The 14,765-nt window shown below is 47.1% G+C and overlaps 1 protein-coding gene across 1 annotated transcript; it reads left to right on the top strand.

The window, feature by feature from the left end:
* The first annotated feature begins 13,823 nt into the window (after positions 1 to 13,823).
* On the top strand, positions 13,824 to 14,246 carry LOC112895800 (alpha-amylase inhibitor 5-like). Its single transcript, XM_025963793.1, has one exon. It carries the CDS (start codon positions 13,824 to 13,826, stop codon positions 14,244 to 14,246), a length of 423 nt encoding a protein of 140 aa, XP_025819578.1.
* The last annotated feature ends 519 nt before the right edge of the window (positions 14,247 to 14,765 follow it).

The following is a 14,765-nucleotide window of genomic DNA, read 5'->3' as shown; positions in this document are numbered from 1 at the left end:
GATTTTCTTGATTCATCTGGTCAGTGCCATCTGCTGGATCCACATCTTCATCTCTTACGTGCCGGCGGGGTGACGCTTGCATCTGCCGCCGGCTAGGTTCATCAAGCGACGAAGTTTCCGCGCCGTGGCTCATCTACTTGCAAGCTACTGCCGCCAAAATGTGATTAAGGTAGTTGAATTAAGGCACAATTGCCGGAGGGGTACGTTAGGAAAGATAAAAGGAGGGCTATACGTGGGAGAGATTCCTGGGATTTTCTTTGATTGGACTGCTACGTGGCGTATTACTGAGGCCGGTGCCACCTTCGTTTCATGGCACCGGTGCCGTAGAATTTTTTCCATAAACGACCGTCAGCTTGAAGGTCAGATTGAGGAGCCGCATGCAAACCTCGGCAGAAAGACAGAAGTCACCCAAAGCGACATGTGCAACTGAAAAATGATCTGCATCCCAAGCCAGAAGAATGCCGCCACAAACACCAACCGAAGGTAGGAAAGTGTAAGTAGCTAGGTCGCTGATACATCTGCTCGTACTGCAGCATCGCCGCATCACCAACAGCTTGCTCACTGTCCACCAGGCCCAGTTGACACAGGAGGCGGTGCGTGGCTCGGCGAGAGACCGGCACCGAAGAAGGTCTCGCTAGGAGCCGGTTGCTCTGTCTGCTCTTCAGCTTCGGAGCGTCGGCAGCCACGGCATGAGCCGCGGCTGGCTGCTCTGCAAGCGCCGCAGGGGGGGCGTCGACGATGATGTTGTCCATGAAGTCACTCACTCCCCAGACCAGGAGTCTGCTGCTCCACATCCGGCCCATCAATATCCATGCCGTGGACTCTGTCCGTTAGTGACTCTAACGGACCTGCCCCTCAGCCTCGGTTGGCCCATCTGTGCCTAGCTGCACACCAGGCCCAAAGAGCACCGACTCCTCCAGCCCAACATCTGCAAAGCCGCCTGGGCCAGCCCGGGCGTCATGCGGCCCAGAAAGATCAGAAACTGGAACGTAAGCTGGGGAATCTGGGTACCTTTCTTCGACCGGCTAAAGGTGAAGACGGGGAGAAAGTCAGAGGTCGCTGTAGCGTAGCTGTCTCCCTAGTACTTGCGAACTCCCAAACCATTGGGTCCTGCACCTGCCCAGAGTGGAAACTTTCACCCAGCCCGGGGTCCTGACACTGGCCTGCAAGGAAGTCTAAGAGAGAATCCGGATGCTAAACCACCGGGTCGTCCAGCGGTGGAAGGGGCATGTCCCAGGCATGCCCATGAGCCCGCCCGCGCACCTCGAACCACGCGTCATCCCCAGCACCAGCAGCCTCCTTGCACGCCCCCAGGCTATCCAGCCTCGAAGCACGAAACCACTCCGGCGAACTGGAGCGACGACGCTCCCAGCCCTCATCGTCACGACGAGCAGGCTGGTGGAAACGACTCGGGGAAGAAGGAGAACATGCACCACACCAGCCACGTGAGTCCAGCGTGTGAGCAACGTGGCCACATACCGAGTGCTGGCGGCCGTGTGAGCAACATGGCCGCACACCTAGTGCCAGGAGACTCCCCGTTCTCGTAGTTCTCAGCAGGAGACTCATTGTCACTTAGCGCTTTATGGATGTTTTCCGCTCCGGAAGATATAGATGTAGCGGGTAAACAAATTCCCGACGCCCCTCATTCCTAACCAGGAGCAAACCATAGTCTTGCAGAGAAGAGCTCTGAGCTACCACTCACACTATGGCACATGGGTTGGTGCTTGTTGCTGCGGGGTAACTTTTAAAGAGACAGGCTTATTAGAGGCCATAAAACCACCGACACTTACTCAAGTATGCATGCATGCATATATATTTACTTACAAGTTTGAATTCTTACTTACCTCTCACATCGTGCAGTGAAACTTTAATAGAGCAACAAAAAGAAATCTTAGGGCCACAATAGCCTTAGGCCTCGTTTAATTCTTCAAGTTTAAATCTAGATCGACCTCCAATCCTGGCCAGGATCAAGTGGATCTTGGTCACACACTCGATCCTGGTCAGCATCCATTTCAGCCTAGGATTTGAAACAGGGTTGCAAAACTAGTGTTCGATAGACCAGAAACGTAAACACGGGGAATGACCAATATCACGGTACTTAAGATCACCCAACAGAGAACAACCAAATGACCGAACAAGGGGAATAACAAATGTTATAGTAGTTAATTCCAACTCATTCATTTCATCCGGCACATACAAACTAAAGGTTCAAGAACTCTGAAAACAGAAGGTGCAACTTTGCATATCCAACACATACAAACAGAATTTAAGTTCTTGAGCAATAAATTACCATACAAACACACTCCATCAGACGCAACAATGAAATCACTTTTTTGCCTAGACGAGATGCAAGAACTCGTTACACTCCAAGGCAATGAAGATGGTGGCACACCTGACTCATCTTGACTCATCTTCCTTGACACCATCTTCCTTCAAAACAGTTAAACCACAGAGAGATATGGGTTAGTCAACATACTTGTTGCATTCCGCTTTATTTAATCACGAGCTTGATTAGCAGCTTATTGAATAGTTAGGTAACAACATATGTTCAAAAAATCATGTCATGGCCTAATTTACTTAGCTGCAGCAAAGTGAATGACTGGAGCCCAGTTTAACAAAATGAATGACTCTGTTCAGTCCGTTCAATGTTCAGCAAAGTGAATGATAGGAACTCAATATAGAAGATATGCAAAAAGATTGAATAGAGATCAACCATTTCTGTTCCCTAAAGCTAGTTCCTTGAACATCAGCACCAGTAATAGTCAGACAGCAAAAGAATTGTGACTTTGTGCAGTGCAGAATGTACACATAGTAAAATGCCAAGAAACCATGATTTAACGGCTCAAGGGCACTAGTAATACTCACAAGCGACTTCATATCGGAAGCAGATAACCATGCTAGCATGCACAAAGGCAAGCTATTACAATTTCGAGTATGAAGTAGCAAGCCTATAGTGTCCCTTGGTCATACATTTGCAAGTCAAAACAGACACATGATACAATAATATATAAAGAATTGCTAGAAACTGATATATTGAGTTTAGTCAAAGCAATAGGTTCCTTTTCCAAAGCAAGAAATAGAAAACAACTGTTTTCTTTGGAAAATGTCAAAAGTAATCTAACGTAAGAGAAAATATTTTATAGTTGTAAAGAAAATCAGGATCCCATCAAATCGAGACAACAACTTTTATGGTGTGGAAAAACTGTTGTTCCTAAAGTCAAACAGTAGAAATCTACTAGATCACTCGTAAGTTATAAATCCAACTGGATAAGTTAGTGTCTAACCAATGGGCTGCAATATCATACATACCTGCTAAGCCTTCTCACTTCTGAGCCAACTCAAGGCTGATTCTTGATCTACTTCACAAGCACATATGAAAGCCTCTCTATTTTCTTTGCTCTTGATGAAGATTGTATATGCTTTTGCCTTTTCTTCTTTTGTCACTTCCATTGTGTTCAGAACTGAGATGCACCTTTCGATCGAGAAATAAGAAGCTTGAGCGGCATCCTTTTCTTTTGCCTCCCTTTCTCTTGTCTTTCCTCCATTTCTTTTGCACGATGTGCAGCTTCAGCTTCAGCTTGCTTGGTCCTCATTTGTAGGTATGCTCCCATCATGCCTACTATGTTTTCATTCTTTCTAGGCCTCTTTAGTTCCTTCTCTTGTTTGTTTCTTGATGCAGCAGGTCTTTGTTGTCCACTTCTTTCAATAGGTGGAGCATCATTTTTTTCATCTCGTGACAGAGTATCAGCCATTCCTTGAAGCCCCTCTTCATTCCTTTCAGTGCCATCACCACCTTCATCATTTACCTCATAAACCATATTGTCATAAAAGCCTTGTGGCTCATCGTCAGCATCCTGAAGTTGCTCAGGGGGTTCTTCGTCTTTCGGTGTCTCAAGAGAAGTGATATTGTAAATCCCTTCAGCCAAGTACCCTACACAATAACAATGAAATATGAGGTCATCATAGCAAGCAGGTCACAAGGCATCTATTATGGCAGCAAAACTTACCATCATAAAGCTCTCCCAAAGCATCAAAGAGTGGAAAGGTTGCCTTGTTGTTGTTAAACTTCTTAATTGTAGGGAATGTCTGCACAATTAAAGAAAATATTGATCAAATATGAGGTCATCACTATGAGGTTATCCACATTGATAAAAGAATTCAACTTCAAGAAATCAACTCACCACCATAAGATTTGTCCACATAGCTGGTGGTCCTTCAACCATATTCCTTTTCTCGTTCCAGCTCGACCCGCTCTGTTGCTTTGCCGCTTTGAGCACCTTGTAATCTCTCTTCAACTGACCTTCTTTCTCCTGAATCTGAGCCTTCATGTAGGAAACATACTTGTTCCTCAGATGGAACTCCTTGATCATCTTATTCCACCCTTCAGAGTTCCATCCATTGTCACCTCTATAGCCACTATCTTTATACTCATGGAGAATGTCAACAAGGGACCTCTCTAGGACTGGATTCCAATCTGCTCTTTGTTTCACTACATAAAACAATGGTCAGGCATCAATAATAAAAATTTTATAGCATCAATAATAGAAAACTTACAAGAAAGCATGAAGAAACATTAAACACAATACCTCTTGGAGAACCTCCACTCTTTTTTGCCCCACTGCATTTAGGAGAAGGCTTCTTTTTACTAGCACTTGTTGTAGGCATGTACTTATGCAGCTTTGGTGAATTGCTCATATTGAACCTTGGGGAGCCTTTTCTAACCATAGCTTTGTAAAGAAAAAGCTTATTCAACAACTTATTCGTGATACAAGCTTATTAAATTATTACAACCATGAAAAGACTAATTTACATGATACAAAACTATTAACTTATTACAACCTATTCATAGACTAATTTAAATATTGCTGGTACTGAGCCCACATTTCTTGAGCGATGGTATGCCTTAAAGCATTGCCTTGTGCAGTTCCCAGGTCATTGATTTGATCACCATTTGGTAGAGCAACAAAGTTTGATGGATCCATATTATCTGGCTGATGATCTAACCATTCCTCATCTCCATGAAGTAATCGGATTAGATTGGGGAAGATGGCAGCAGTTATAGGTATCTTTACTTGATTTTCCAACATGTGGAATGTGGCAACTTTGAGAATGGGGAAGCGCTTCTTAAGCACCCCCAAAGCCCTCTCCACATGGTTCCTAAGTAGTGAGTGGCGGTGGTTGAAAAGCTCCTTTGGATTCTGTGGTCTTCGATGTCCAGCCCCAAATTCTTTCAAATGGTACCGAACTCCTCGGTACGGAGCAAGGAAAGATATAGTATTTGCATACCCTCCATCAACCAGATAGAATTTTTCTGGAGGTACCTGGAAACCCTTGCTCATAGCTGACCTTAGCACTCTGAAATATGTAGCCGATCCCTCCCATCCGATTTCTAAAAGGAGAATGTTTCTCAGAAGATATGAAAATAGGAATGTGAGCTCCATCAATGGCACCGAGATAATTCTTGAAGAAAGGATAGAATCTATTCTTGTCTTGGATTTTCGGTTGCACTTGATGAGGATCAGGAGGCTGAAGGAAACGGCGAGTGAGTGTGGGAATGGCCACCTTAAAGAAGTGGTTGATGTGATGGTGGAAGGTGTCATTGCTGTGCCCAAAGAATACTTGGAGATCCTCATATGAGGCGCTGTGACTTAGCATGTATAGGAAACAACCCAACTTCTCCTCCACCGTGATCCTTGTATCAACGACAAGCCTTCTCTTTCTAAGATAAGTCGTCACCTCTCTAAAGATGTGGGGTTCCATTCTAAATGTATCTTGGCAGTTCTTGACATATCCCTCGAGGAGTCGACGAACCTTAACCTCGCCTGTCTCTTCTGATGTATGACGTTTCTTTTTTTCTCCCCCACCTCTAGTAGAACCCATGAGATATAAGGTAGGGAAAAGAAACAACGTCATATCATCATCTTCATCCTCCCTCCTCTTTCTAAGACGATCTCGCAATGTGATACTCATTATAGAACTAAAGCATATAAATTTATTATGTCACATACTCATTGTAGATCTAAACCATGTAAATTTATCGATGGGAGACTAAGCATAAACGCATTATTCAATATGGACAGATAGAAATTTGGCTGGCAAAAGAATTTTAAAACAGAACAGATCACTGACATTTACGAACTCATTTCAGCTCACTGACATTTTACGAACTCATTTCAGCATGCTGGTAAAAGATGGAGTACATTTTAGAGTTTGTACCGGATCCCAAGAAGGGGGAGCTTCACCTTCTCTAACACAAACCGGTGCTGGAGGGATCTACAAGTAACAATAAAAAGTATTCGTCAAGCAAAAAGGACTAAACAGCTAGAATAAATTAGAGGGAGCTACACATAATGTACATAAATAATTTACTTCTTCAATGTTCATTATTAAACCTTTGATTAGGAGATTCAGACCAAAAGCACTACACCATAATCTGACAGATTGTTGTAAACAATTCTCATTGTCAGTTACTCAAACTTATTTGAGTTACTAAACCTTCTCCTGGTACTATTTTTTCAAGAACACCAATTTTTCTTGTTTCAATGTAAGGTACTATTTCTAATAAGTTACTAAACCATATGATGTTCAAGAATTGATGGCTAGTAGTTTTCCAAATTTAAAATCGTGTGGGCACCTTTCAGAGCTGAAAGGATCCACCCTTTCTCCGACAAACCAAAGAACCATCGCATTCTTCTATACCATAATCAAGTGAGCATGTGATCTAAAAGTGCACAATAATCAAGTGCTTCTTCTAGACCATCTAAATAAAGCAGGCCAATATGACATCAACTGTTTAGCAAAGAATATGCACTAAACAAATCATAACCAAAGGTATAAAGAAAGAGAAGGCTCAGAAACACTCAAAGAGTTGCAAAATATGACATCAACAGTTTAGCACCAAGAAAGAGACTTCAGCAGGTAGGTGATAACTCAAGTGACAACACCTAAGAAAGAAATAGTATCACTTATAGAACAGACAACTCGAACTGGTATTTCCTAAGTGAAAACAGTGACAAGGAGTAACACCCTGTTAGTAAGGCAGTAGGGGCCTCCAAATATGGCTACCATCATTCTCAAGTAATAGAGAACTGAACTCGGTTATTGTATTTGTTTATTCAGATGTGATCTTTGGTTCAACAACGATCACAATTAGCAACCAAAGAACGTGTCATCTTCAGGTGGATACTTTCTTTCCATAAAGGCTTGTCTGTTCAGAAAATAGCATTTCATATATGCACTACTATTATTCACATTTTAGTAGTATAAGACATCCCAAAGGCATAGAGAAAGAAAAGAAGAACTTTGAGCTAAAGGATATAGAAAGCACCATGTATTTTGCAGAAAGAACAACTAGACAAGAACACCAAAGAGGGAGAGAAAGCGAGAGATCATCCATGGAGAACACGAGAGAGGTATGAGTGATTCCCATCTCCCTGAATCATTCGCAGCATCCGCTGTCCCGTGAACAAATCGTTTCTTGCTTCCTGAGGACATTAGCCCTTGGATTCCTGTTGTGATCCATACGTCCTTGAACTCGTTCTTCTCAATTCTCACCACTTGTGTTCTTTGGTGCGTGCAGCGGCGCGTCAGTACGCGGCGGGCGCCAACGGCTGGATGACGGTGCCGGTGTTTGGGGACTAGGACATGAAGAACGGCGCGCTGCCGAACTACTCCATGGACTTCTCCAAGATCCGCGAGATGCGCAAGCTGAACAAGAAGGAGCTCTCCCGCGCTAGCCTCGGCGGCGACAAGGACCTCTCCCAGGCCCAGCAGCAGCGCAACTAGGCGCAGGCCAAGGCACAGCCCAAGCTCCACGACTCCCCAAGGTAAAGCCTAGCAAGAACCCTAGCACTGGGGAGAGAAGAGGGCAAGAAAGACGAGGGCGATGCATTACTGGCGAGAAGGCGACAGAGAGCATGGATGATGGATGGGAGCGGTCGCTGTCGCCTCCCCTTGCGCCGCATCGCGCCGTCGCGCCGCCTCCAGCCGTCGCACGCGAGAGCTCTAGGATGGGATCCGGAGGGTGAGAGAGGAGGCTCTGATCCGGGCTATGCGAGGGGAGGAATGGCCGTTCCAGGCCTCTTTTCCTTCTGGGCCGGCCCAAACCGAACAACAATTCCATGCCAGGACTGATTTCGAACCAGGCCGGACGGATCCAGCCGGAATGGCACCTGGAGCGGGCCATTCCGGGAAAACCGAACGGGCCCTTAGGGGTGGAGCGAGCCAGCTGGGCATGGTTCCAACTCCTGCTACCTCGTGGCTCCAAAAGTGACTTCAGGGGCAGTTGTTATAAGCACTACATGTTTAATAACAATTTGCCTGAAATAAACTATCAGATCCTAAACATGACCCTGACAAAATTTACCCTAGTAACCTCGGCACCAGCTCATCACCATACATCAATACTGCTTTTCCTGATATCTTTGTAGTAAATCTGGACTCAAAATGAATGAAAATTCATTTCTTTTTTCAAGGCTCAATTAAAGGACTAAATCAATACAGCTCTTTGTATTGTTTGTCTACTCTAATTTCCTCTGTTTATGTAAGGGGTACTAAAACTGTAAGGGGTACTATTGGCGTTATTACAGCTTTTCACCACCTATTGGCGTTCTATCCAATAGCTTTTATGTAAGGGGTACTAAAACTGGGTGTGATGGATCACTACCGGAGACGGCACCTTTGCCGAGTGCAAAAATCTTTGCCGGGTGCACTATTTCGAGCACTCGGCAAAGAGCCTCTTTGCCGAGTGTAACACTCGGCAAAACAAAACACTCGGCAAAGAGGCTCTTTGCCGAGTGTCGGGCACTCGGCAAAGAAAAACACTAGGCAAACGAAACATTTGCCGAGTGTTATTTTTGGGACACTCGGCAAAGGTGTCTATTTGCCGAGTGCTTTTTTTGGCACTCGGCAAAATATATTTATTTTTTTTCTTTTTTGCTCTCAAACTTTTTGTGTTATGATGTTACATTATCTTTAACTACATATGCAAATTTGGCTCATTACTCGAACTGTTTGCTGTATTTAGTCAATTAATTTCATTTGATTGAATTTCTTGCGATAATTGAAATATGAACTGCAAGTCATGGGAAGAATGGAAAAAAATGAATGGAAAAATGATATTCTTGTTATTGAGCCTACTTTGACACCTTATCCACGAGAGGACTAGAAAATTTCAAACATCTTGATCATGAAGCATGACGACGAACTTGTGCTCCAATTGTTTTTTAATTGTATAAAAAGCAAATGTGGTTAGAAAATTATGAAACTTGCCGAGATGTCATGATAGCATATGGAAAGACTATGATAAAAATTTAAAAATGTTTCATGAAAATTTGTCAGGAACATGCTTAACACCTAATCCGCCTTCATATGAAATCATGAAACTTGTTTGGACATGTTTCATTTGTAAGCATAGTATGTTACAAATTTCACGAAACCTTGTCAAATTTTTATCATAGCCTTCCCATATGATGTCATGACATCTCGACAAGTTTCATGATTTTCTAACCATATTTGTTTTTATACAATTTAAAAACAATTGGACCGCAAAGTTTGTGTTCAAGTTTTGTGAACAAGATGTTTGAATTTTCTGGTGTGTTCGTGGATATGGTGTCAACGTGTGCTCAATAACATGAATACCATTTTTCCATTCAATTGTTTCCATTCTTTGAATGACTTGCAGTTCAAATTTCAATTATCCTTAGAAATTCAATTAAATGAAATAAATTTACTAAATATAGCGAACACTTCGAGTAATGAGTCCAAATTGAATATGTAGTTCCAAATAATATAGAATTATAACAGAAAAAGTTTGATGATAAAAAGAAAAAAAATAAATCTATTTTGCCGAGTGCCAAAAATAAAGCACTCGGCAAAGAATGTCTTTGCCGAGTGCCTAAAAAACACTCGGCAAAGAAAAGGCGGGAGCGGGCGAAATTTTGGAACCATCCGCCGGCGGGAGGACCGAAAAAATCTGCAGTACTTATCCCACTCGTCCTCCTCCCTCTTCTGATCCCTCCTCTCATCCTCCTCCCTCTTCCCTCCTCTCTCTGGCGGGCCTGGCGGCGCGGCCCTCCCCTCCCCTGGGCGCGCGGCGGCGGTGTGGGCGGCCCTCCCCGGGCGCGGCGGCGGCGGCGGCGCGGCCCGCCCTCCCCGGGGCGCGGCGGCGGCGGCCCTCCCCGGGCGCGGCGGCGGCAGCCCTCCTCCCTCTTCCCTCCCCTCTCTCTCTCTCTCTCTCTCTGGTCGAGGCGGCGGCGGCGCGGCCCGCCCTCCCCGGGGCGCGGCGGCGGCGGCCCTCCCCTCCCCGGGGCGCGGCGGCGGCGGCGCTCCACGGGGCCTGGCGGCGCGGCCCTCCCCTCCCCTGGACGCGGCGGCGGCGTGGCGCGGCCCGCCCTCCCCGGGGCGCGGCGGCGGCGGCCCTCCCCTCCCCGGGCGCGGCGGCGGCGGCGCTCCACGGGGCCTGGCGGCGCGGCCCTCCCCTCCCCTGGGCGCGGCGGCGGCGTGGCGCGGCCCGCCCTCCCCGGGGCGCGGCGGCGGCGGCCCTCCCCTCCCCGGGGCGCGGCGGCGGCGGCGCTCCACGGGGCCTGGCGGCGCGGCCCTCCCCTCCCCTGGGCGCGGCGGCGGCGTGGCGCGGCCCGCCCTCCCCGGGGCGCGGCGGCGGCGGCCCTCCCCGAGCGCGGCGGCGGCGGCCCTCCCCGGGGCGCGGCGGCGGCGGCGCGGCCCGCCCTCCCCGGGCGCGGCGGCGGCGGCCATCCCCGAGGCGTGGCCCTCCCTCCCCTGGCCGGCGGCGCGGCCCTCCCTCCCGCCAGCGGCGCGACAGCGAGCAGCGCTGCTTTTTTTTTATTTTTTAAACGGGCCTTTGCCGAGTGCGGAAAAGGCACTCGGCGAGACATTTGCCGAGTGTTCGAAATAAGGCACCCGGCTAAGAGCTCTTTGCCGATAAATTCTTTACCGGGTGCTCTTTGCCGGGTGCTACACTCGGCAAAGGTTTTGCCGAGTGTTTTTCAGGCTTTGCCGAGTGTTCAGAACACTCGGCAAAGCGTGGCTCTCCGGTAGTGGATCGAACAATAAAAGCTCGCTGCCTGCACGTGATTCAAAGTTCACCCATTGCAGTTTTGTTTAAGCATTCAATTTGCTTAGTTTAATTGTATTACCCGTGAATGTACATGACTAACAATTTAGAAATGAAATAAAAAGAAATTTGGAAAATATTTGTTGCACAGAAGATTTTCTTGCTATTGAACACATTTACGCAGCATGGCAACTTAATATCACCTCGAATTAAAATATTCACATTTGGTGGACAACACTATTACCCAAGAAAAATTCAATCATTTCAGTCACACCTCCAACATGAACTGAACAGAGCAGACAGGTTTCTTAACTATACTTCATATGGCAACATACTAGCCATCGTGTTATGAAAGAATCGAAGTGGTAGATCGAGTAGACAATCAGATGGAACCGGGCTGCATACATGCTAGCTTCTTGAACAAGTGCCGGGAATGAGTTGTTTTGCAGCAGTGTAACACGAAGAAACTGTCTATACATAGATCTTTTGCCAACTGCCTATGTGCTGAGTTTATTGGCAATACAACGGTTCGCCGGATGGATGAATATCCGACTTCTTGATGCCTGATGGTAATCGATCAGGGGCACACGTCACGCGAAGTAGTATGACTGTCCCGTAGTACTGGGTAGTTCAGTTTTATTGTTGATCAGGCAGCAGGAACAGACCATACTGTCCAAAAGATTAGCAGTGTTTTTGCCAAAGGTAATGGCCACAAAGTAGCTGGATGAGAGTGAGCAGGTAAACCATTCTCAATACCGCTCATTCCTAAATCAGTCATTTCTGTCATGCACAAGGAGCATATGCTTTGTGGATGAGAGGTTTAAGTAGCACTCGCACTACTGCATAACATGACAGGTTCGGTCCTTGTTGCAGCAGGGTAATTCAAAGAGAAGGAACATGTGGCTATACTGACATGCACTCATGTGCGAATATTTAAAATTTGGATCTTTCTGTTTTCCTTTTATACTCACAGAAAGTTTGGACTAGCAATAGTACCCATAGCCACGGTTCAGCAACACTTGAGTACACGGCGAAAATTACGCAGACTGTACAGCGCACGGCAAGGAACTAATTGATCGAGGTCGAATTGTTGAAGTGACGATCCCAAGAACTGAGGTGGTGGCTTGCTGCTAGAACAATCATTTTGTATGCAACATACCATCAAATCGTAAAGTAAACATAAAACTAGTGGAACTTAATCTATTAAGCACACTGAGTTGGAATATATACCCTTCTTTTTCTTGGGACCTAATGTGTACCTGTCAGTAATCTGCGCCTCGATCTAGATTTCCAGGGAAGGTCTTAGGTTTGTAGCACATCAGAGTCAAGCATTCTCTGGTTCGCACTGTTTTATTTTTATTTTGTTGAACTTTGGACTGAAAGTGATTATTCTTTCTTGTTTGAAGGCTTAAAGCAGTCTGTAAGAAGAAAATAACTATAGTACGTGCGCAGCGAAAAATACTTTCTGTGCATAGGGGCATTTGCACACGGGCACAATATGCGACACGTAAAGTAGAAGCAGATAACGCGTTGCCATTACCTTACAAATGACCTGATGTGGCAAAATATCTTCAGCATTAAGCCCTGTGAGCGTCCTACGCGCCTTTTACATACGTAGGGTAGGGTGGGCAGAGATCAGCTTTTAGCTGTTAGTGGGAACAAGTGCGCATAGGACTTTTAGGCGGTGCGTGTCGTAGTGCGGTTGACTGTTTAGAACAGCATGCTGAGCATGAGCAACACCATTACTGTCGTCCCTCGAAGAACACTGCGTCCAGAAAGAAGAAAAAAGGCTCTGCCTTGAATTGGGTCAGCGCAGGTTTGTGCTTCAGGTTAGCTCTGGTAAGCGTCAGTCTACGTTGTTTGTTTAATTCAACAGCTCGATGTTTTGTGCATTTTTAATCTGCCAACGTGCTTCTTACTGCTAAATTTCCTCGTAGTTAGGAAATGGCTGCGAGGACACGTGCGTTGTTGCTTCTGTTTGTCTGTACTGGCCATTCAGTCAGGAGAAGGCCAGCATCGCGGCTACAACGTCTTCGCATTCCATGCGGCCGGGGACTGCAAGACGGACGATGCGCAGGTAACAGCAGCACAACCCCAAGAGTTCTTGACTCAGGTACCTGCGTTCACATGGCTTCTTAGGTTTGTGATTCCCCCTCACTGCCAACTAGATAATAATAAATATATATTTTAAATATATATTAGAATATCTAATAGATGAAAAAGGGCATGAGATAGATAATCATAATTATTAGCTATAAGTTTTACTTTTATAGTAATTCTAATTAGCCCGTGCGGGAGCACGGATTGATAGACTAGTTTTTTAACAAATTATTCTAAAAACTGGAATACTAGTTGCTCTGCTTTATCAAATATTTGTTTTAGTCCTTCTTTTAACTTCCAAGCTACATTATTTCCCTGTAAAATAAACTAGAAAGATTTGTTCCAATCTGAAAACAAAAAATGATTATATATTTATTTTCTTAATTGATTAGGAAAATCCCTGATTTCCTCTTTAACATTCTGTTTGGAAAATTTATTAGAAGTTAGTAGGTGTGAATCCTTTAGTTCTTACCCTGTTCGTGCTAACAGGTACATCTAGAGCACTTGTGCCACAACTGGTGAGGGTCTGTACGAGGGCCTGCAATGTATACATAGTTACATACATTCATGCCAAAGCTTCACCATGAGTGGCAGTCCAAGAAAAGGTAGTAGTAGGACCGGAGCAGACAAGAATAATGGCGCCCATCAGCCGATGTCTCCTCCCGTCCGCTGTCCTGCTCGCCGCCATCGCCATGGCCGCCGCCGCCAGCTCTCCCGGCTACTGCGTGCCGGGCAGGCCATCCCACCGAGCCCGCTCCCGGGCTGCCGCTGGTACGCGGCCAGCCGGGCCTGCGGTGGCGCCGGCGTCGCGCTCGCGCCCCTCCTGCTCCCGGTCCCGCTGTGGCACGTGAAGGACGCGTGCTGCCGGGAGCTGGCGGCCGTCCCGGCAGAGTGCCGGTGCAGCGCGCTGCGGGCCATGGCGGAGGAGACGCCGGCGGCCGTGGTGGGCCGGGCCTGCTGGCTCGCGCAGGCCCGGTTCGCGCCAACCGTCGTCGCGGAGACCGAGTGCGGCCTGCGCACCGTCCACGGCATCCGCTTCTGCTACGCGCGCGGCGCCGAGGACAACAACGACTGATCTGATCTCGTGAACGAACAACAAGCATTGCAAGGAGGACGTTGGTATATAGTTGTAATTAGAGAAACTGTTGGGACTACTGTGGTGGAGGGAACACCACACAACCAGAAAATTTCCTCCAAAATCAATATGGTATACAGAGTTAGGGTTAGGGTCGCCGGAGCTGCGGGCTGCGGCCGGCGTGGGCGCGTGAGGGTCGCCGGAGCTGCGGCCGGCGCGGCGCGCGAGGCGACGGCGGTGCGGGCGCAGGCGGCTGCGGGCCCGCGGGGCGGCAGGCGGCGGCGGGCCTGTGCTGTGCAGCGGCGCGTGGAGCGCGCCGAGCGGCTGCGCGCACTGCGGGGCCCCGTGCGGTGCGGCGGTGGGAGCGGCTGGTGCACCGCGTGAGGCAGCTGCTGCTGCTACGGGCGGCTGTGCTTGAAAAAAAAAATGCTGCTGCGAGCAGAACCAGCTGTGCTTGAGGAGAGAAAAAAAGCCTGCTACGAGCAGAACCAGGGTGAGATGGTTGTTGCTTGAGAAGAA

This window comes from Panicum hallii, chromosome 1 (assembly GCF_002211085.1).
Source record: "Panicum hallii strain FIL2 chromosome 1, PHallii_v3.1, whole genome shotgun sequence".
Classification (NCBI taxonomy): domain Eukaryota; kingdom Viridiplantae; phylum Streptophyta; class Magnoliopsida; order Poales; family Poaceae; genus Panicum; species Panicum hallii.
The sequence above is the reverse complement of the archived record's forward strand: the minus strand, read 5'-3'. Positions and strand labels throughout refer to the sequence as shown.